Source organism: Xyrauchen texanus, chromosome 29, assembly GCF_025860055.1.
Source record: "Xyrauchen texanus isolate HMW12.3.18 chromosome 29, RBS_HiC_50CHRs, whole genome shotgun sequence".
NCBI classification, from domain to species: Eukaryota; Metazoa; Chordata; class Actinopteri; order Cypriniformes; family Catostomidae; genus Xyrauchen; species Xyrauchen texanus.
Genome location: NC_068304.1, coordinates 19,690,110 through 19,714,103, shown reverse-complemented (window position 1 = coordinate 19,714,103; position 23,994 = coordinate 19,690,110). Strand labels below are relative to the sequence as shown.

The window sequence follows — 23,994 nt, the reverse complement described above, 5'->3', positions numbered from 1 at the left end:
ACAATTAATTAGTAAAATATCACATTAAGAACGTCAACGAATATCCCCAAATACATTTTTGTCCGTTTAAGCTCACTTTTGGGGACATAAAAGTAGGCGTTTCCGTTTACACTACAAAGATTGTCCTACTGTACATGCCGTAGATCAGTTTCCTGTTTTCATTCGCCCAAGTTTGTCATACGACGAAGGCGTTCCTGATTATCTAGTGCACTGTGATTAGTTTTCGCCTAAAAACATCTGTCCAAATCCCGCACAATGTCTTCAAGCAGCGGTATTCAGATCCCCAGCCGGTTGCCTTTGCTGTGTACACATGATGGAGTACTTTTGCCCGGCTCGACCATGCGAATCAGCGTCGATACTGCGAGAAACATGCAGTTAGTGAAGAGCAGACTGCTGAAGGGGACCTCGCTCAAAAGCACCATCATCGGGGTCATTCCTAACACCAGAGACCCCGAGCACGACAGCGATGAGCTCCCGGCCTTACACAGGTGGGTCTGTGTTGTCAGAAATAGTGAAACCAGCTGCAGGATCAGTGAGTGACACTTTTCAGTGTGATGCAACTGTCATTGGGGTTCGTTATGAAACTGCAGGCTCTGTTATGCGTTATAGCTCTTCGTTATGCATTTGATATATAAATGTATGTGTGTGTGTAAAACAAAATGACAGTAAGTTTCTGAGACTTTCTAACGCTGTAAGGAACCATAAATGTTGTAGCTAGCTATGGTATTTTTTTGTAAACTATGGTTACCAAGGTAAAGTTAACAACTGTATGCTATTTTTCGATTAAAACGATGAGACAAAATATGTTTAGGAATTCTGCTGCTCAGAGTGTCTGTAGCTGAAAAATGCTACACATTTATACACAAACCAACACTTTGACTTTACTTATTACATGTTGAAGAGGGCTTATTTTCCAGAATATTCGTTGGTGCAGCAGATGGACTTTGTAAGCTGGTCAATGTTTTGAACATGTAAATAAATATACGTGTCTTCAGTCAACCTTGACTTTGTAGCCCTTACTACAGACTTTGTTACACATTTCATCCCCAGTTTTGGACAAATGACTTTAATATAGCCTAAGTAATTGGAATCTCTCAAATAAATTGGGAAAATGTAATGTAAACAAGACAGAAAATTGTTCAAAATAGCTGTCTTTGTGAGGAGAGAGATATTTTGAAGATGACCAGTTTGCTTTATTCCTGTGCAACTCTCAATTATTCAAATTTAAAGGGATAGTTCACCCAAAAATTATTAATCTCACTCATTTACTCACCCTTATGGCATCTCAAACTCATTTGACTTTCTTCCATGGAACACAAACTAAGATCTTTGAATGGAGATAGGATGTCTTTTTTTCCATACCATGCAAGTAAAGCTCCAAAAGCACATAAAGGCAGCATAAAAGTAAACTATTATAATCCAGTGGTTAAATCTATGTATTCTGAAGCGATCCAGTCAGTTTTGGGTGAATCAACATGAGAGTAAATGATGAGAGAATTATCATTTTTGGGGGAATGATAGGTGTGGGTGAGAAACAGAATAGAATTTTTACTGAAAATCTACACTTTCACTTCCACAATCTGGCTTGGAAGTGACTTTCCCAAACTACTGGTTGGGGCTGGTCAAAGATTTGTAGTAAAAACTGTTCAGATATTGATCTGTTTCTCCCCTACACCTATCATATCACATCAGAAAATATGGATTACTTTTATGTTTCCTTTACATCACAATTCACTTGCATTGTATGGACCCACAGAGGTGAGATCTTCTAAAAATCTTAATTCGAGTTTAGCAGATGAAAGAAAGTCATATACATCTGGAATGGCTTGAGGGTGAGTAAATGTTGAGAGAATTTAAATTTTTGGGTGAACTATCCTTTTTACAAATATAACAAAATAAACATACTTTATAATGTCAGTTCCAAAATCTACCAACAGCCTGGGATTATGTCCATGATTTACTTAATATTTTACTGTTTTAAAAAAAAACTAATATTGTGTAAAACAATTGTTCATTAAATTTTGATGTCTCGTTTTTAATCATTAAATTGTATTATAATGTATACAGATATATTATAGTGGTCAACGGCCACCATGCTCTCTAGTTATTGGTGTTGACTATTGAAAATCCATATTGGTCAACCACTTTGAAACATACATGAATTCACAAGATAAGTTTGATTGTATAATACAAGACTAATTTCCCTAATCTCTTCTGCCTCAGCATTGGCACTGCTGGATTGGCAGTGCAAGTAGTGGGCAGTAACTGGCCGAAACCGCACTACACACTGCTCATTACAGGGTTGTGTCGCTTCCGTGTGACCCAGCTGCTGAAGGAAACACCTTTCCTAGTGGCAGAGGTTGAACAGCTAGACAAACTGGAGCAGTACACAGATGGAGACCAGGGAGATGGAGAGCTGGGGGAGCTGTCACAGAGGTTCTATCAGGCTGCTGTACAGGTTAGAGGGCTGACACACACAAGGAAAAAGACTTGCTGGTAGTCGTTTGTCTTTATATTGCGATGGTGTGTTTTATGATGTCTCGTGGTACACTGATAAACGTGTGTATTGATGTTGTACCCTGACCTCTAACTGCTTGTGCAACTGAAAAGCTCAAGTTCGTATTACTCTGTCTAATGCTGTTAGAGGACTTGAACTATCTATGTTTGCATAAATGCATTCTGTGTATAATTAGGGTTTTCAATCAGGGGTCCAAGGAAGGTACTGCTGGGGGTCAGTGGAGAAGTTTTTCATGACATTTTCAACTATTTTAATGAACTTTGATGAAAAAATATGATTAGCATAATATAATATAATGTAATAATGTTAATACATGTTATTTTACTTTGAAAATCTAGCTTTTTTAGTTTGGCTGAGAGTCTTTCACCAAATACTTTCATTGTCTTGGCAGCAATGATAATGATATACAGTAATCCCACTTGGAGATTTGATAGATTTTTTGGGGATAGATGTCTGAAGAATACCATTCAAATAAAGGCAGCACTTTGTATATATAGAGCTAATGGCAGCCAATGTTTTGGCACCAGTCATCCATACAGTGAGTCATTATTTAAAAACGGAATGAATGAAATACAGGGTCTTCATTTGTTGCCAAATGTGCAGGACATTTCATTGGCAGTCAGCTTTTAACTCAGTCTATTATAAGTGGGCTCTGGCTTCTCTTTGACCAGCTGGTCGGGATGCTGGACATGTCGGTGCCTGTGGTTGCGAAACTCAGACGGCTGTTGGACAGTTTACCTAAAGAAACACTGCCTGATGTCCTGGCCTCCATGATCCGCACTTCTAACAAAGAGAAACTGCAGGTACACCAGTAATAAGGGTTATATTGATTCTTGAGTCAGTTTGTTTTGCCTAGAGTGATTGTGAAACATACCTTATTGAATTTGCCTTTATTAAAACTAATAAACTAATAATTAAGGTAATTTTGTTGTTGAGTACCCTAAACAGGGCCAAATTAATGCACAGGCTTACCTGGGCTGAAACCCCCCTAATATATAGAATAGCATCGGTCATGCTATTTTCCCCTGTCAACGTTTGTAGGAGCAAGCTAATGTAAATACGTGCGGTGGGAGGCACAAATGTAAACACAGAGATGTTGTGCAACAGGGATAGTGGGCCATGTAGCACGTTCATAGAGTAAAAACATCCTGCTTCCCCCCAACAACTGGCTGGGCCCAGCAGAGGGGTAAGCCTCAGGGCCCCGCATACCTTAATGTGGCCTTGACACTAACCCACAAAAAACAAGTAACTTATTACTTGTGAATTAAAATGTAAGTTACAAATAAAAGGTATGACATGCATGCGAAACTAAGACTTTGCTTTATTAACAAACGTTACCAAGAACTGTTTCAAAATAAGCTAACTTAAACAACTTTGCATTTATTTTGGCAAAAATGAAATAATAAACAAAAAGCATTAATTCAGTTCTCATTACATTTCTCAATGCACTCAGTTGTAACTGCGAGATTTGGTGAGAGATTTAGAGGGAAAGTACAGTCAAATACTGTTTTGCTTTTGCACAAAGGAAAATCAATTTGTGGTATCCGAGTAGTATTTTTAGTAGTGGATTAGTTGGTGCTGAACAAGTCCTCAATTAGTCAATATCTTGTGCATATCCATAATTATTACATATAGGTTGTTGATGTATAACATGTCAATGACCTTTTCTGAAATGTATATTAATGCAAAGTGTATATTTTAGGTGATGTGATGTTTTTTTATTAATAACCTTTTATGATTTTACTAGTTAATTTTAAATAGTCATGCGATTTGACAAATTAATTTAAAAGTACATCTGTATCTCTCATATAATATGAGGTTATTAAAGCTGGAGGCATTAAAATTATAAAAAAAAATATCAAATAACTAATTAAAATAGTTTTAGATAGAGTTTACCATGTCACACTGCAGGTCATATGTGCCATTATGTTTTTGAAATGAATATTGTTGTTGGCAGGTGCTGGATGCAGTAGACTTGGAGGAGCGGTTTAAGAAGGCTCTTCCGCTGCTCACTAGACAAATTGAGGGGCTCAAACTGTTGCAGAAGACCCGCAAACTCAGACCTGGCGATGACAAGAGAGTAAGCCTTACAACTTCTTTAACTTCTACCCTTAACCTCCACAACTTCCTGGTCCAAACTGCTGTTCTTCCTCTTTCTCGAAGGTGCTGGCCATCCGTAAAGGTGGAGTGTTCCCAGGCCGTCAGTTCTTGGTGGAGGATGAGGGGGAGGATGAAGATGGTGATGATATGGCTTTGCTGGAGAAGAAGGTGAAGGCTGCAGCCATGCCAGAGGCAGCACTGCACGTGTGTCTCAAAGAGCTTAGAAGGTGTGTATTATCCTTTGATCCCTATCAGTAGACATTTTGCAAACAGTGTTCATTTTGGACGATTAACTATTTGATATGTTTATCCACTGTCTAAAGAGTAGAGTTAAATCATAACTATGCACTCCAGACAGCAAGGAATGCTTCACTGACCACTGTCTGCATTCCTCCTATTTTCTCAGGGTGAAATCTTAAGCTTACAATTGAATCTTTATCTTAAGTAGTAACATATTAAATAATGTATTAATTTATTAATATAAACATGGTTATTATTGGCAATATTATTTGACTGGTTAATATTTGAAATAGGGAAGTTTCTTTAAATATTTGTCTCCTAGAGGAGGAGTCCAAGGTTTCTTCCTCATCTACCTAAAATCAATTTGAGATATAAAGCACTTTTTTTGTTTTTCACAACACGTGTTATGACACGTATCTGAGTGGCTGTAACCATTCTTGTGTGGTGTACTGATTTGTAATGACTGTATGTGACCTTTAATATAGATTAAAAAAGATGCCGCAGTCCATGCCAGAGTACGTCCTCACCCGCAACTACCTGGAGATGATGGTGGAGCTGCCATGGAGCAAGAGTACTACCGGTAAGAATGATTTTATTAACAGAACAATAGTACCTTAAAATAATTTTACAATTACAGGAAGGTTTTTAAACGGGGTTGATCATATTAATAATCACAGATATTTGCATCAAACCTTAAAGCTGAAGTACTGTATGGAACTTTTTCAGTGTGACAATCATTTCTTCTATCTCAGCTTAATATGCAGAGACAACAAGATGTAAGCCATTTATAGGTACATTTTCAGAAACTGTCACACTCATGTCTGTGTCACTATAAAAATTTGTGTCTTTGTTTTGGGCGACCCACTTAGACCTGCCCCAACAATGCTACTCAACCAGTGTTGTGTGTTGGGGGTGGGACTATCACTTTGTTTGACAAATGGCAGACAAGGGGCATATTCAGAAAGCTGATTTGAAAACGTTTATGTTTACAACTCTTTTCAGTAGCGCTAGTGTTGCAGAAATGACATAATTCAGCTTTAAATCAAGTATGTCAGATTTTAAAAAAATGAATTACTTTGTTCGGGGAGCCTGGGTAGATCAGTGTAAAAGACGCTGGCTACCACCCCTGGTAGTATATATATATATAACATGTGTCTGAAGATGGATATTTATATTTTCAGCTTTAGTGTGTCAATAGGAAATATACATTTTAAACTCCCAAACATTTCTTTTGTAAATAGAAATGTGGCATGAGGAGGGTGAGTCCAGGCCGTAATGATGCACGCCCAGCCCCTAATCAGGCTTATGAAGCCTACGAGATGGATAAAGTCCGATGGCCTAAATATTACTTTGATACTTCGTCCGGTTCTCGTCTCCTGCTTTCTGGGCTTTTCATCCCGTTTCGGCGGCATGTAACAGGGTAAAAGCCCGGAAAGGAGGAGGTGAGAACCAGACAATGTAACAAAAGTAATATTTAGGCTGTCTGCGTTTATCCTTCTCGTTGGCATCATTAGCCTTATTAGGGGCCGGGCATGCATCATCACGGTCTGGCCCCGCCCTCCTATGTGCCACAAGAAAAGATTAGAATAGAAGAACAGGGAGCCCTGTAACAGATGGCATGGTCCCCCATAAATTTGCTAATTATTTAAAATAAATTTATTTAGAATGTCGAAAATGTTGTTTAATATTTTTTTTTTACTTATTTAATTAAAATTCTAGGTTAAAAAGTGACAATAACAAAAAGGGTTCATTATCTTTAAACTTTTTCAACTTGAACAATTTTAATTCTAGGTAAAACCTTTGTAAGCGGATTAAATAAGCTTGTAATAAAATTAAATATTCATTTTTAAGTTTAAATAAATATGCCAGTTCCAATCTATTTATGCAAAGGAAATGGCTGCATTGTGTTTGGCCACCAGAAGATGGAGTATTGGAGCTGTTTATTTGTTTAATTCTTGTCATTTTCTCCATGGCCACAAGAGTACACAAGTACAGCTAGAGTGTTTGACCATATGTTGAGAAGTATTAAACATACCTTATATTCATTCATGTTCTGTGTCTTGTATTATTATACCATGTGCATAGCTAAATCTTTTTGTTTTACCTATACCACACACACATTCACCCAAACAGACCATGACACACAGGATCCTTGAAATAGGATCCCTGACTTTCCATGAAGAGCTCAGACTCAAACAAACATGTGATTGAACACACACACACAAACACATGCATACAATGCCTTACATACCTCTTTATTTCTCTTGCTAGATGTGTAACAGACCTTGAGGCTGGAATTCTGCTGGGAAAGTTTCATGTACATAACGAGCACAGTATTTTGAGCTCAGCGCTCAAGGGTGGGACAGCATTAGAGGAGAACTGATTTAGTGGTTTTGGTGCTTGAAAGAGCCTGGGAATAGAGAGGTGGATGTACAGGGATTTTGTTCTGTAAATGCAGAAAAGACGTTCCATGATTTGTGAGAACCATAAAGAAAATTCTGTGCTTAGTTTAAGTTTACTTTATGGGACAGCTGCACATATGTCTGTGTCTGGTTATATGAGGTGTGGAGAATGATGCATATGTCTCTGATATAATACTTACATTCCTTTCAAAATCTATACAACATGTGTGCGGCTGCAGTGGGCGAGCTCTGATATTACTTTTATAAGGTTTAAAAATGATCAGTCGATGACAATAAAATGAATTGGTATAATAAAAATAACCCACATTTTCTCTTTTTTTACTCTTTGGTAAATTAGTGGTGTTTGAACAACCAGACATTTAAACGGGTGAAGAAATCCCACAGACTTATTAAAAGGAGCGCCCCCCCCAATATGTCATATAAGATTTGGGGGTGGGCTCTTTTGACTTGGGCTGTTAAGCAATTATCCAGAAATCGCCCAGAACACTCTAGTAACCACCTAGCAATGCTCTAGCAACCACACAGAAACCAAAATGGACCAGTTCAAACCACAAAGCCACAGAACCCCATTCATGTGCATGAATATTAACTCTATATTATGAGATATTATTTCTACTTTAAGTCTATTGCATCTTTCTCTAATTAGATTGCCTGGACATCCGTGCCGCACAGATACTCTTGGATAATGATCACTATGCCATGGAGAAGCTGAAGAGGAGGGTGCTGGAGTATCTGGCTGTGCGCCAGCTCAAGAGTTCTCTTAAGGGGCCCATCTTGTGTTTTGTGGGACCCCCAGGTGTGGGAAAGACCAGCGTTGGACGTTCCATCGCCCGCACTCTGGGTCGAGAGTTCCACCGCATCGCCTTGGGAGGAGTCTGTGACCAGTCAGACATCCGTGGCCACAGGTGAGAGTTTAAGCAGCAAAAGGTAGTACAGCTTTAAAACACCTTATCTTCACACTGGAAGACTATATGGTAATTGTCTCAGCCTCATGCCCATATATCTCTTAACACAGTCTGTTGACTGACCCTGATGCATATTACACTCAAAAAGTGAAAAGAAATGGCTAATATTGACAGTTCCATTCCAATAAAGTGTAACAATCGGGTTCCGGAAGTAAAAATCCTATTAATTTTCTCCAGAGTCTAATAGATTTTTTAATGATAGCTTTAAAAACAGATCTAACTTGAGCTCTGAGGTTATGTCCACTTTATTTCAATTTCATTTCATAAAAAAAAAAATGACTTGTTTATTAGCTGAATTTCTGTTGAAGAACAACACTACCAATCAGAGAATTGCTGCCAACAAAGTGTTGCCATCAAGCAATGACGCACTGTAAACATGCAACCGAGTCAGACTCCTTACACACTCAAACTACGTACAGTATGTATTTGTATACAGTGGATATAAAAAGTCTACACACCCCTGTTAAAATGCCAGGTTCTTCTGATGTAAAAGAATGAGATAAAGATAAATCATGTCAGAACTTTTTCAACCTTTAATGTGACCTATAACGTGAACAATTCAATTGAAAAACAAACTTTAATATTTGAGGGAAAAAAAAAAAAAACCTCCCAATAACCTGGTTGCATAAGTGTGAACCCCCCCCCCCCACACACACGTATACCCCACTGTATTGCAAATTTCCGTGACCTAACCCTGATGATACTCTGATTAACCCTGGTGTTGGGTTATGACTAATGCAAGATCATTCAAACATTTGCATTTCAAAATAACCATTAAAGCATTTCCTTGCCATTTAATAATGAGTCTTAGCCAACATATGTAGCATGTGGTGATGCAAATGTGGGCAGATGGGCCGGATTGAGGTGTCAGACTATGATGGGTCTACCAAAGAGACATGACATATGCCTTCAATAATGGGAGAAACTTTAAACCTTGACCTGCACCGTGATGTTGTCTTTGATGGTCCCTTTGATCTTCTGTCACAATAGAAACTAGAAGGTGATAACATCACAGCACCCTGCGGGCCAGGGCAGGTCTCAGAGTTTTCTGGTTGGTTAAAATCAAAGCTCTAACAAACTCATACTCAAGCACAAACACATGCAAATTGTATCCTTGAACAAACGGCACTAATAGACTTTTCCCACACACTCTCTTGCTTTGTCTCTTTATTACTTGGTTCTTTAAAAGAGTGTGCATTACTTTACACTCTACAGTTATACTACAGTAGTGTGTTAAAAGTTTAATGTCAATGTTACAGCCGCTAATGACTATTATTAGGGCAGTTTTCGTATCCTGCCTTTGTGTCAATCCAGTTGGAGAAAATACTGTTAGTGATTTTTAGTGTTTATAACACTTTGTTAAATGTCTTCAGAATGATCCAAGCTTAATGGCTTTGTTCACACAGTCAGTATTTTGGATTGACCAGCGCATTTACTAACAGGTGTGACTCCCAAATTATTCTGTTCATACAGCTACGTACAGGAGCGTATTTAATGCTTTTTGTTTGAAGACGTAGCTCAGAAGTGAACCCTTTCCTATTCTTGCGATAGCTGTGAACTGGTGGGAGCAGCTCCCATGGGACAGTGATTGTATCTAAAACCTTTGGATGACTCACAGCTCAAATCTCCGTGTTGTCAGAACCCCACATGAAAAAAAATGCAACATACGAGACAAGCATGTGTATAGAAGATAGTTTCCATCGCATTGCATGGCATGATTCGCTTCATTAGGTGTTCATTGTGGTTCTATTCTATGAAGGTAAATCCGTAGCAAAACTCAAGAACTTGCTTATTTAGATTTGAGAACTTGTACAGTAATCATTTTTACTCGGAAGTTGAAATTTAAACTCTCAGCACCGATGTGGAAACTTGTGAATAAATGAATGTTGCAAACTGCACTCACAGACAATAATTCAAAGTTTGTGTTTTGAATTCACAATTGCAGACAAGTAGTCACATATATGTAAAATTATATTCACATAAATACAATTACAGACACAAACTTTTATTACACATTAACTTTTGTACTTTAATTCATTTTCGCAGTACAACAACAAATCGGCACTTACAACCTCTCAAATCTGACACTGCAACTTTAAATCTTCACTTGACTTTTGCAACTACTTTTTGCAAAGAAACTGTAGCAAAACTCACTTGTGCATTTGTAAATACTGATGCAAAAGAGCAATACCAGTGTTTGGCTGGGGAGAGGGAGGGGTCAGTGAAGTCGTTTTTGTTGGTTGATGCCCCAATGAAATGGGGCATTTTTGTATGCAATGACGTCATGCTACAGCACCAGCTTACAACTTTTTGTTAGGGCAAAGCAGAGCCAGTGTTATGGATCAACTGGGGAAGGTTTAAACTGAGACCTATGTATCTGCTGAACAAAAATTGGCTTGTTTTCAAACCATTGAGATTCCGTGCTTTCATTGAATACTTAAAATGTCCACCCATGAAAACACCCATTAATGTTTTGCAGAGACCTACTGTATACTTGGGTTAACTGGGATTTGCGCATGCATGTGATTAATTTTGCTTGCATAGAAAAGACGTTTTGCACATTATAAAAACAATGCTGGTATCGTTATTAACTCACTTTGTTTCATTGATGTCTGTTCTAATGAATTTGACACAGTTTTAGAGCGAATTTTAACGGTTTCACAGGGTAACATCTGGTTACCTATGTTAATGTGGGACATTGGTTTGAATGGGAACAGGTGATTACACTTGTTAGAGCAGTAAATCGCTAGTGGAATTATTTTATTTGCAACATTAAAGCATAGGCTGATATGTGTCAACAATACACTGTACTTTCAATTACTTTTATTTCTTCATAATGATTAATGACTTGATTAACCTGAAAATCAACAAAGTGACGGATTTAATAGAGCTGGGACACTGACACACATAAATAGACAAAATATTTATAAAATTGTTTTAAATCCTCAATCAAAATTGTAACTGCATCTGACAGCCAGCAATTATAGTATAATCTATAGAATTTGAGAATTAGCTTTTTTTTTTTTCTCCCCAATTTGGAATGCCCAAATAGCCTATCTAAATAGAAAGTCTATTTATTCCATTTCAAGAGTGTAGTCCATCATTAGACTGAGGTGATGCAGGCAGAGATCAGTTAGGTGCATCGCAGTTCAACCTGACCAGTCGATCCTAAGTCCAAGGTTCAGGCAATGGCATATGAAGCATCCCATGTCTTATGGTTGGCGTTGGCATCAGTTCATCCTCTGAAGTCCATCGTAATAGACTGACGTGATGTTTGGCTGGCACCGGCTGCTATTAGTCATCATCACACAGCGACACGTAGCAGTGGAGTCCAATATGAATGGAGCTGGATCCAGCTGGTTCTGGTGACATCAGGATAGGAGTCCAGATGTTGAGACAGGGAAACAAATAAAATAATATTAGCATATATGCCATTGCAGAATGATAGATCATGATTTCTGTTTCTGGTTCCAGCAGACCTAACTACAGCAGCCTAAACCGTCAATCTTCGCATCTTATCATGTGGTATGTTGATCGCATTACCGCTGAGACCTAGCGTGTGTGGAGGCTTCAAGCTATTCAATTAGTTGCTTTGGAAGCCTGAATGGAGTCACTCAGCACACCCTGGATTCTAACTTGCGACTCCAGGTGTGGTAGCCAGCATCTTTACTTGCTGAACTACCCAGGCCCCCCAGTTAAGAGGCTTTTTGTCACACCAATTTAAGATTGAAAATCTTAAGATTTTGCCAAATAAACAGAATTATTAAGATTCTGAAGAAATATCTCATGCTTTCTCAGAGTTTATTCTCATTAATTCTCACCAATTGGTCAATATGGCATTTGTACTTGCTCTCCACGAAACAAAAAAAGCCCTGTTCTGAAAGATCTTTTGGCGGTGTCATGGGTAGTTGTAAACATACAACACTGAGGATGCTGTTATAACAATCTAAATAAAAATACAGATGATCATAGGGGATTCGAATCCAGGTCGATATGCATTGTTAGTGGACGTTCTACCACTAGACCAACCGAACCAATGAAAAGAGATCTATAATTTTAGCAATGTATTATTTGTCATAAATAAATGTTATTCTAGTGTAGAGGCCAATTATTGAGAGATTTCAGACTATGCTGCATTAAAATTTTCAAATAAAATAAAGACAAGTGTAATCACCAGTTCCCATTCAAACCAATGTCACACATTAACATAGGTAACCAGATGTTACCCTGTGAAATCGTTAAAATCACTCTTAAACAGTAAAATTCATTAGAACAGACATCAATGAAACAAAGCGGGTTAATAATGATAGTGTGAAAGTAGCCACTGTGTTAAAACAATTGCACTTCAGGTCAATATGCTGGTTCTGAAAAGCAGTTTCCTATCAATGTTTGTGGTGTATCTTGTTTGTCTGATTTCAGTCTACCTGTTTTATGTTTCTTTTGCACATCCAAGGGCGTAGGTTTGGCTTGAACATTGGGGGGGGTTACAGTGTGAAGAATTTCCATTGATTGTGGTATAAATAGTGTGTGTGTGTGTGGGGGGGGGGTTACCTCCCCATCATCCCTCCTGGAGTCTACGCTCCTGTGCACACTTGATCACACTTGATCGTTCCTTACTCCTTTGTTCTACGTTCTTCCTCTTTTATCTCCTTTTTTCTCACTCCCACATTTTCTCCATCTGTCTCTGTCCACAGACGCACGTACGTTGGTAGCATGCCTGGCCGCGTTATAAATGGACTAAAGACTGTTGGTGTAAACAACCCTGTCTTTTTACTGGACGAGGTGGACAAACTTGGCAAGAGCATGCAGGGAGACCCTGCCGCCGCCCTGTTGGAGGTGAGAGAAACTACATGCTGATTACAGTACTGCAACCTGTGGATGGATGGATTGATTGATGATGGATGGCTGGATGCATAGACAGACAGACAGATAGATAGCAAGGTTATAATAGTTTAAAATGTTTAATTTAGCTTAAATCGTATAGCTGGACACCCAAATGTAAAAATTTTAAATAATACATTTAATATTAAAAATCTAAGACCAACTGAATTTCATTACTGATTTTACAGTAGAAGAAAACACATGAATCCAATTTAAGAATGCTTCTTTTTAATTTAACTTTAACCACAAAGTCCTTTTTCAGTGCATTTTACATGAGAAAGGAAGTCTTGTCACAACTCTGAAAACTGAACATCAAACAAAAATGTATACCAATTCCAAATGAAATGTAAAAGGTGTAAGGCACAATGAGTGAAAAGACTGTGTGTGTTTATGCGTGCATGTGTGTGAGAAAGAAAGCCAGAATAAATGACTGGATTCCATATTGTTTCTGTTCTCTTTGTTTTAACATCATGCATTGGCAACACAACAAACAGTCATTCCGATAAAGGTTCAAATTTGTCATAATTAAAGTCCCAGACACAGCTGAGGCATCGCGATACATGCATATATATATATATATATACACACACACTACCGGTAAAAAGTTTTGAAACACTCATTCTTTATTATACATTTTTATTCTGGTCACCCTAGTTTTCTACCTGCTGTGCTTCTCTCCATGATGTACTGTAAGTAATTCCCTCCTGCTCTGTCTTTGCTAATGTAATGAGGGCAATAAGTAATCTTCTAGTGCTATCGCCACCTAGTGGAATCTTCATGTTAAGGTGATAGCGGGTTTAAAGTTTCAAAAACCTATTGCAACAAAAACAAAATATCTTTTATGATTATTTTTATTTTATTTTAGTTTTTTTAGAGCCATGAAAATGTATTTCAGTTTAGTATAATAAGAAACCAATTATGTTGATTTTAAGCTTTATTTTAGTTTACGAAACAAATAGTACATTTAGTTTTAGTTTACAATGATAACCTTGATCGATAGACAGATATATATGTAGTCTGCTAGGGGAAAACGTTGTGACTGATTAATATTACACACTTAAGTTCAAAATGACTGCAGGACTTTGGAAAGTTTGGTGTTAGCTACTTAGATTAGCTATATTATTGGCCCTTGTCATTGAAGAGATTTTAATCTTGAAGAGAGATATGAGAGGAGAGAGAAATAGACTTTAGAGAAGATCCAATGATACTTACTTTACAGGTACTTCTGTTAAAGTGCGAGGATGGTATTACCATGCCCTCTATGCAATAGTTGGACTTTTTGCAGGCTAGACAATATTCTGGAAACTATAATGAAAGATTAATTTGTTTGGAGCAGTTCAGAATCAGAATAGACTTTGGCATGCAAATACATGTTTTCGGAGTTACGAAAACACTGAATTTATTGTATATCATCCTACTGAAAAAAAGAAAGAAGTTAAACCATGTGTGGTCTGCAAGATCAGTTTATTGTGCAAGGCTTGTTGGTATGTGCATGCATACCATAGCACATCAAGGTGAGGAACCACTTGGTGTAAAATCTGTGTAAGAATGCATAACTGGAGAACCTAGGGATAGTTCACCCAAAAATGAAAATGTCCCATCATTAACTCACCCTCATGTTGTTCCAAACTTTCTTTATCCTATAGAACACAAAAGGAGATGTTAGCCAGAATGTTAGGAACAGCCACAGTCACCATTCACTTTAATTTTATGTAAAAGAGCGGCATCAACATTCTTACAATTTTCGCTTGTATTTAGCATATGTCATATGGCTATAATAAAACAATACAAATATAATGTATTGTCTCTCTGCCCATTGCTTTCAATGAATGTGCACAATATCACATGCACATTACCATGTGCTTACACCCGATTACACATGAGCCTGTTTGTTTTCCCTGAGATAAATATCCAAATGTCTCTCATACACACTCTGACGCAGCTGTTCCTACTGTGCATCTGTGTATCTTGATTGTAATCCTCTTATCTCTTGGTGTGACATACTTTTGCAATAATCCATCCGAGTGAGGGAAGTGCATCTTAAAATTTCAACATAGATCAACAGTCTGCATCTTGTAATCACACGATCACTACTAAAAATCATCCAGGGGAGTGGCGTTCATCTCATACTGTAAAGCCAAATTACCACACTCATTGTGCATCAGATAGAGGGAGAGATATAGAGGAGTTTGTTACGTGACATGGCAAGCTCAGCAGAAAACTGAGAGATTAAGTTTGTCAGAAGCTGAGGTGAAGCAGGCTTATTGTAGGAAAGCATTTCATAATACATTGGTTTATGATGGCTGTTTGTAGATATACAGGTAGTTATCAATAAGGAAAAAAACCACAATAATGAACTGGGAAATTGAGGGGGGAATTGTAAGAAAATAATATAAAATAATATTTTTTCACATCAATCATTATGCTTTGATATTTATGCATTTGTCATTTTTTTAAAAATCTTTATTTATTTTCATTTTGGCTGGCCCTCTTTAAAATGTTAGCTTGTCGTGTGTTCAACAGATCCAATCCATGATCAATGGAAATTATATATTTTTAGAACAAAAAAAAGCTTTTGTACATTTTTAAATTTAATTTCTGAGCAAAATCAGTTTCGGTATCGGCCAAATATTTTCATATCAGTGCATCCTACAAATCATACACTAACTTTCACCAGGGTCTACAATTTAAAACTAAATTTTGCATAGGCTAAGGCAAGCATTACTATTACTGTTTGTTCTAAACCCCAAATCATAAATATTCAACTTATTTATTTTTATATTTATTTAATCAGAGACAATACACATTAATAATACAAAAGAAATGTAAAATGTGCCAGATTTAGCCAAACTGGCTGATTTTCATCTGTAGTCCCTAGGCAGGTTGATGTTATAATAACCAAAAAACAAACAAACAAATAAAGTTGTCATTACACAAATACAAAACTATCATACCAGAATCTCTACAAATACTCACAATTTTGATTCGACCGCAACCACATTTTCAAATTTCTAGAAAAAACACAACAACTTTTTATGTATTTTACTTCTTTTAGTTCTGTTGAATGTCTATTCCATTCATGGGTTCCTCTAAAAACAAATGATAACTGGCCAAAGGTACTTCTTCTCAATGGTATATTACAATCACCCCTTATACCCGCTCTTGTGTCCTGTTATTTGATATGTATAATCCTTAATTGGTGGTCCAAAACCATTTCAAATCTTAAAAACAAGTACTAAGTCAGCAAATTTAATCAAATAAAAAAAAGAGTAATTAGTTAAAACACTACAATGATAAAAACTATTTGGCTTTTTATCTAAAACCTTAAGAGCTTGCTTATAAACAGTCTCAACTGGTTTTTAAAATAGACTTACAAGTTTGTGTCCATGTAGTCATGCACTTTGTGATGTGGAAGTATCATAGAATTCATAATTAACACTACTGCCTTTTTAGTCAAACTGTTTCTGATAAATCTAAAATGGGCTAAATAAAATTTCACTGTGCTAACAACTTTCACATATTTTTTTAAAAAGAAAGCTGAGAATCTATTATTATTCCTAAGTATTTCAATTAATTTACTACCTCAAGCTTCTGTCCATGGACAAACACTTCTGCTTTTACATCATGATATGCCCTTTTGGAAAAAACATACAAACTGTTTTCATGACATTAAGATGTAGTCAAGACATTTTTATTTGTATAGCCCCTTTCACAACACGCATAGTTTCAAAGCAGCTTTACAGAAGATCAGGCATTAACAGAAGATAAAACTGTAATGTCTATAATGTCAATGAATCATCATTGTGTAATTAGATAAAATATGATTGTTTATCGTGTTTAAAAATAAGTAATTAAATAATAATTGTATTAATAACCCCAGTGAGCAAGCTGAAAGCGACTGTGGCAAGGAACACAAAACTCCATAAGATGTTGGTTAATGGAGAAAAATAACCTCGGGAGAAACCAGACTCACTGTGGGGGCCAGTTCCCCTCTGGTTAACGTCATGAATATAATGCCAATATTACTTATGTATAGTTAAAGTCATTGTTTAAAATGATTAAACTAAGTAAGTGTTAAGGGTCAGTGTTTAAACATTGATTTTGTTTGAACTGTAAGATTAATGACTAATGTCTTTGAAGTCCATCCTAGAATAACTGCAGAAGTTCACATAGACGTAATTGTCCTTGTTAATTGGCTGATGAAGGCTTTTGTTGGCAATTGTTAGTCTATGTATTCCATTTCAAGAGTATAGTCCATCAATAGACCGAGGTGATGCAGGCAGAGATCAGGGATGTGAAACGCAGTTCAACCTGGCCGGTGATTTCGGTGAGGTTGTCGGGTCCATCCTAAATCCAAGGTTCAGACAATGGCATATGAAGTATCCCATGTCTTATGGTTGGAGTTGCCATCAGTTAATCCTCTGAAGCCCATCATAATAGACTGAAGTGATGTTTGGCTGGCACCGGCTGCATTTAGTCATCATCATTCAGCAACACGTAGCAGTGGACGAAGCATGAATGGTGCTGGATCCAGCCGGTTCTGTGACCTCAGGATAGGAGTCCCGGGGTTGAGACAGGGAAATAAATAAAATAATATAAGCACAGATGCCATTCAATTTATTGCAGAATTATAAATCATGATCAATGTTTCTGGTTCCGGCAGACACAACTAAAGCAGCATAATTGTGAGTTGGAGGGTAAATTAGGTGTATGCCTGGCTAAATATATTAGTCTTGAGTGTAGACTTAAACTGAGGGAGTGTGTCTGCATCTCGAACAGTGTTAGGGAGACTATTCCATAGTTTAGGAGACAAATATGAAAAGGATCTTCCTCCTTTAGTGGATTTTGATATTCTCGGAACTATTAACAGGCCAAAATTTTGCGATCGTAATGAACGTGAAGGAATATAGCATGGTAGAAGGTCACTTAAGTACTGCAGAGCTAGACCATTCAAAGCTTTGTACGTAGTTAACAGAATTTTAAAATAAATACGGAATTTAATAGGTAGCCAATGTAATGATGATAAAATGGGGCTAATATGATAATGTTTCTTGGGTCTCATTAGCACTCTAGCTGCTGCATTTTGAACCAATTTAAGTTTATTTATTGATCTTGCTGGACATCCTCCCAGTAATGCATTACAATAATCTAGTCTTGAGGTCATGAACGCAGAATTAATTTTTCGGCATCAGCAACAGAGAGCATATGCCTTAATTTAGCAATATTTCTTAGGTGGAAGAATGCTGTTCTACAATCATTGGTAATTTGATTTTCAAACGACAGATTGGTATCAAATATAACACCTAAGTTCTACGCTGTTGAAGATGATGTAACAGTACATCCATCGAGAGTCAAATTATATTTTAGAGGATTTTATTTCATTGATACACTCTGCTAATTTCGAGAATTGTGAAATCTCATCAGGTTTTGAAGAAATATAAAGTTGTGTATCGTCGGCATAGCAGTGGAAATTTATCCCACGATTTGTGAAAATCTCTTCCAGGGGAAGCATATACAGGAGAAAAGCAGAGGCCCTGAAACTGATCCCTGTGGCACTCCATATTTTACTTTTGTTTGGTTTGACAATTCCTCATTTACATAGACAAAGTGGTAGCGGTCTGCTAAATATGACCTAAACCATGCAAATGCAACTCCACAAATGCCAACATAATTCTCTAGCCTATTCAAGAGAATGTCGTGATCTATCGTGTTGAATGCAGCACTAAGATCTAAAAGCACTAGAAGGGAAATGCAGCTGTGATCAGATGATAAGAGCAAGTCATTTGTAACTCTGATAAGTGCAGTCTCTGTACTGTGATGATGCCTAAATCCTGACTGAAATTCTTCGTATATACTATTTTTCTGTAGAAACTAACATATTTGGGAGGACACTACCTTTTCTAGTATTTTTGACATAAACGGGAGATTTGAAATCGGTCTATAATTAGCCAGTTCTCCAGGATCAAGTTGTGGCTTCTTAATAAGCGGTTTGATAACTGCCATTTTAAAGTTTCTTGGGACATGGCCTAAGCATAGCGAGGAGTTAATAATATTAAGAAGAGGTTCTTAAATTACAGGAGATACCTCTTTTCATGTAAGCATGATTTAGTAAGCCATTGTGAAACCTGATCCATGACAGAAGTCAATTTCTGTGCAACTTGACTTTTTGCATACACATACAAAACAACATCATCAGCATACATTTGACAAACAACATCTGAGGGACAGACATTTGGTAAATCATTTACATACATACTGAACAACAACAGACCTAATACAGATCCTTGTAGAACACCAATATTATAATCTAAATATTCTGATGTATTTATAACTTACACATTGTTTCTTATTTTCTTAATAAGATTTGAACCATATAATGCCATGAGCTGAGAAATAAAAAAAATTATAACATCGAAAGCAAAATATCATGATATACAGTATCAAAAGCTTTTTTTAAATAAAAAAAATACAGCACCAACCACACCTCAAACCATTTTTTATTTGATATTTTCCAGCATAAAACAATTAGCAGGTTCTGTAGAGTATTTTCTCTGAAACCAAACTGCATAGGATATAGTAGAGGAAATGGACGATTATTAAGATATGTAATTAATTGTTCTGCCACCCATTTCTCAGCAACTTTAAACATTACCGGAAGAATACTTTTTGGTCTATAATTGCTCATTTCTACATAATTTCCAGATTTATAGATTGGTGCAATTACTCCAAATTTCCATGGAGTAGGGAAAATTCCTACTCCATGGAAAAAGTTAAAGGACCTATGATTGATTCATTATAAGTTGTTTAAAAAATCTAATCTAATCCATATTTATCCCTAGCTCTACAATTTTTTAAATATCTAATTATTTTATCAAGTTTTATATCAGACACCTGCTTACGAGTAAAAATGGGTAAAGCAGTATTTGCTAGTTCAATGAATAACTCATCTTGCGTTGTTTTAAAATCAACATGGTGCGGCTTGCAAAGATGGGCAATTACTTTTCAAAGTGGTTGTCTTTCACCTGGAAACTGTTAATTTCTTTTTACCTAGACTTACATTGAAGGAGGGACCTGACCCATATCTGTGGGCCAGGATATTGGGGACACTGGTGTGGATCACACAAAATGTGAACATATAGGGTCTAACTTGTAATGTAACTTGTGTTAAAGCATTCCTTTATATGTATAAAAATATATATTTTCGTATATGTATTTTAAAACCTTTTTGACATCCTTTGGAAGGGATCAGGATTTAATGGGCTCACGACATGTCTTTTTTATTTTTTTATTTTTTTATTATTTTTAAAAGTTTTACGAGGTTCACTTATAATATTAGTCATATATTTGTAAAACATTATCATTTTCGACCCTCATTCAGACCCCCTTTAAGAAACATCGCTCCTTTAATCTTGACAGTAAACACTGGCTCTTTGCTCTTGCCTGACCTGTTCTCTCCTTGCCAACTCACTGCTCATCAATACTGGCGGGGTACAAAAGTGATTCATGGTAAAATAGGTGTTGATGTGTTGTTGTGGAGGCGGTCAGATGTTTACCACAGTGTGACGTCACAATGTGGAGAAAGTAGACGAGTCATTTTGGAAGCTGACTCCCCCTTCCTGCTTAACTTCACATAATGCATACCTACTACATTTTGTGAGTTTTTGGCATGTTTTTTGAATGGGAAGACCAATGCACTTATGTCTCTCTCTAACTGTGGTCATTATCAGGTTCTGGACCCAGAGCAAAACCACAGCTTCACTGACCATTACCTCAACGTACCTTTTGACCTCTCACAAGTGCTCTTCATCGCCACTGCAAATACGACTGCGACAATCCCCCCTGCCTTATTGGACAGAATGGAGGTCCACCAGGTGCCAGGTCAGAGTTCAACACTGGACAAAACAGGACAGCAGGATGCAGCATTGATGATGTGACATTATCAGTGATTGATTCCAGACAATTTTAACTTGAACACAATGAACTCAATCCCATAAGTGACCAGATGGTTTTTGTAGTTGAACACTTCATTAGTGTAATTTGTGTGCTGAATATGCACTGTGTTTGTCTCATTAGGGTACACACAGGAGGAGAAGGTAGAAATAGCCCACCGGCACCTGATCCCTCATCAGCTGGAGCAGCATGGACTGACCCCACAACAACTACAGATCCCACAAGACACCACACAGGATATAATTAGCAAGTATGAATACTAACGATGTGCAAAACTACACATTTTCAAAATTGACTTGTCAACTGTTGGGTCTTAAGGAAGTCCTATACTGGTAATTAGGCTGGTTTCTTTATGGGCATTTACATAAGTTGCGTTCTTCCATAAAAAAATGGCTAAATGGAGTGCAATGGAATGGAACAAACTGAAGTGGTTTGGGGATGTGTTTCTAAAAGTTTTATAATTTTTAACTATACGCAAAGTCTTAAAAACGCAATGCTCGTCACCAGATACTAAAAAACAGCATGAGACGTGATGCATTGGGCAAAGACGTTTGGCTGAATATGCATGGTCTGTAGATTGATTTAAAGATGCAACTTTTCCTACGGGTTGTACTAGGCAAAGTGTCTGATAGCTAAAAAATAGCACACTAATTAAGGTAGCATTGCTTAAAATATAGTATATAAGTATATAATGAACATCTAGATAAAATATTCATCCCACTGATTGACTTGTCGGTTGTCAGAATACTAGTCGACAATCATGATCCATCCCTAACACACTGTGTTCTGTATTCTAAAGAGATTTGGGATAATAACGCCTCCTTTTAACCCACATGCAGAACAGAAGGAAAAGATTAAAGTGTCCAGACAGGTCAAGGAGCAGTCATTGTCAATTAAGAACTAATCACACACACTTACAAATGAGTTTCTCCCTCTATCAACATGCACACACTCAGATGTGCTGGTATTAGCTGTCCATAAAGCATGCCACCAACATTGCCGCTGAATAGCAAAAATATGCAAGATGTATAATCAACGCATATGGGGTGTGTTTGAATATATATATATATATATCCTGTGCAATATTAGAAAAGTAGAGATTTTACTATAGCGTTTACACTGTGGTAGATATATTTGCACAGGATAGTAGTAGACCTGACTGCTTTACATTATTTACATATAAACAGGAAACATGGAGTAATGTGAAAATAATGAACAAGTCTAGTTTAAGGGGCGTAAAGTGGAATTATTTTTGCCAATAGTGGAATTTAGATGACTTTCCTCATTAATATCACATTTATAATTTAGAAATATTTATATAAAACATACCTAGCATACCTAAGGATTGAAATGCAAAGATGTCCACGTATTAAGCAGTTCGAACAGAGGGTCAGCTTATGTCACAGATGAGGTCGTCCAACCGGGTCTCCTTCCATAAACTGAATCTTGTAATATTACTCCGCTGTCTCGCTCTTGCCTTTAAAACAGTATTGGCCAAGCTTCACTTTTAAGTGTATTTATAGTTTATCAGGGAGAGTCAATTAGATGCACATTTGCAAAGCTTACTAATTACCTCAGAGGTGCTAATTTTTTGGATGATTATCTGCTAAAAAGCAATCAATACATGGCCCCGGACCTGGAGTGTCAGCTGTAATAAGTGATTTGGGTGTGTTTGTAGGTACACACGAGAGGCAGGCGTGCGTTCTTTGGAGAGGAAGATTGGGGCCATCTGTCGAGCAGTGGCTGTGAAGGTCGCTGAAGGTCGAAAGATCTCTAGAGCAGAATCCCCAACTGAACAACATGCAGGTAAAGAGGGACTCAACCCTCAAAATGTGTTTCTCTTCTCAATTTTGTTTCTACAGTGGAGTTATATTAGTTCCCTAAGGATTGATTCAGTCATAGACTTACTATTGAAGGTATTAGATTTTGTACAAAGATAAAGCCTGAACGAATGTCCTTACCAGGCATATTGTGATAAAATTACATACAATTCAGGGGTTTTCCTGGCTCAAAATGAGGTGGTACCATACTGATCAAAAAAAGTGATATTAAAAACATGTAAACATTGGCTTTGCGCTAATACAGTTCTAATGACCTGGCAACTGAATACTAGTGTTAATTTTGTCAGCTGTTTAATTTAGTCTTAGTCTTAATCCTGTGTCAAATGTTCTTTTTAGTTTTTATCATATTTAGTCAACCTTATCCTATTTTTTAAAAAAATATGTTAGTCAAGTTTTATTTGACAAAGTCTGGGCTTTTTAATACAGTTTTAGTCAATGAAAACTGTTGACATTTTTGTCATATTTTAGTAACATTTAGTCATGTTGACATTTTAGTCACTGAACACTAAACATTTTAGCAATAAGTATTATTAATAAGCGTTTGTCAATTTAGTCTATCCAAAACCAATATATATATATATATTTATATACACACACACATTTTATTGTTGTTGTAATTTTAGTGTTATTTTTCACATAAGATTGATCTTATCGTGATGATCTCATGATGATTACATTGCGATTACGACAGCGGGGGTGTGAGATGAGCATCTACGTGTTATGGTGCGTTCATATAGAACGCGGAAAAACATTCGCCTCACATTGCTCGCGCGAGTTTGAACGCTGGATTAAATTTGTTTAAACTCATGTTCACGCGAGTAATGCGAACCGGCGAGTATTCCATGAAGACACCTACCAGACTTTTGTAGACAGCCGGAGGCGGCACGCCTAATAATTCTCTATGTAGGAAAAACTCTGAAAATGAAAAAAAAAAAAAGAAATCCTGGTCACTTGATTTATATTTTTGTCACAACCAGCTTAGCAGAGAAATCCTGCTTCGCATAGCTTTAGTGCTGCAACTAACTGTTTTGAGAATCAATTAATCTGTTATTTTTGGAACAAAATGTCATATTTGT

General features: G+C 36.9%; 1 protein-coding gene across 1 annotated transcript in view; it reads left to right on the top strand.

The window, feature by feature from the left end:
• Positions 1–159: 159 nt before the first annotated feature.
• Positions 160–23,994, top strand: part of LOC127623317 (lon protease homolog 2, peroxisomal) — a 38,201-nt gene continuing 14,366 nt past the window's right edge. Inside the window, exons 1-11 of the mRNA XM_052097726.1 lie at positions 160–488; positions 2,224–2,458; positions 3,190–3,321; positions 4,476–4,598; positions 4,682–4,845; positions 5,344–5,438; positions 7,928–8,186; positions 12,941–13,082; positions 20,855–21,005; positions 21,201–21,327; positions 22,756–22,883. Of these exons, the coding sequence (XP_051953686.1) occupies positions 256–488; positions 2,224–2,458; positions 3,190–3,321; positions 4,476–4,598; positions 4,682–4,845; positions 5,344–5,438; positions 7,928–8,186; positions 12,941–13,082; positions 20,855–21,005; positions 21,201–21,327; positions 22,756–22,883 (1,789 nt within the window). The 5' untranslated portion in view covers positions 160–255. The remainder of the gene's footprint in view (positions 489–2,223; positions 2,459–3,189; positions 3,322–4,475; positions 4,599–4,681; positions 4,846–5,343; positions 5,439–7,927; positions 8,187–12,940; positions 13,083–20,854; positions 21,006–21,200; positions 21,328–22,755; positions 22,884–23,994) is intronic.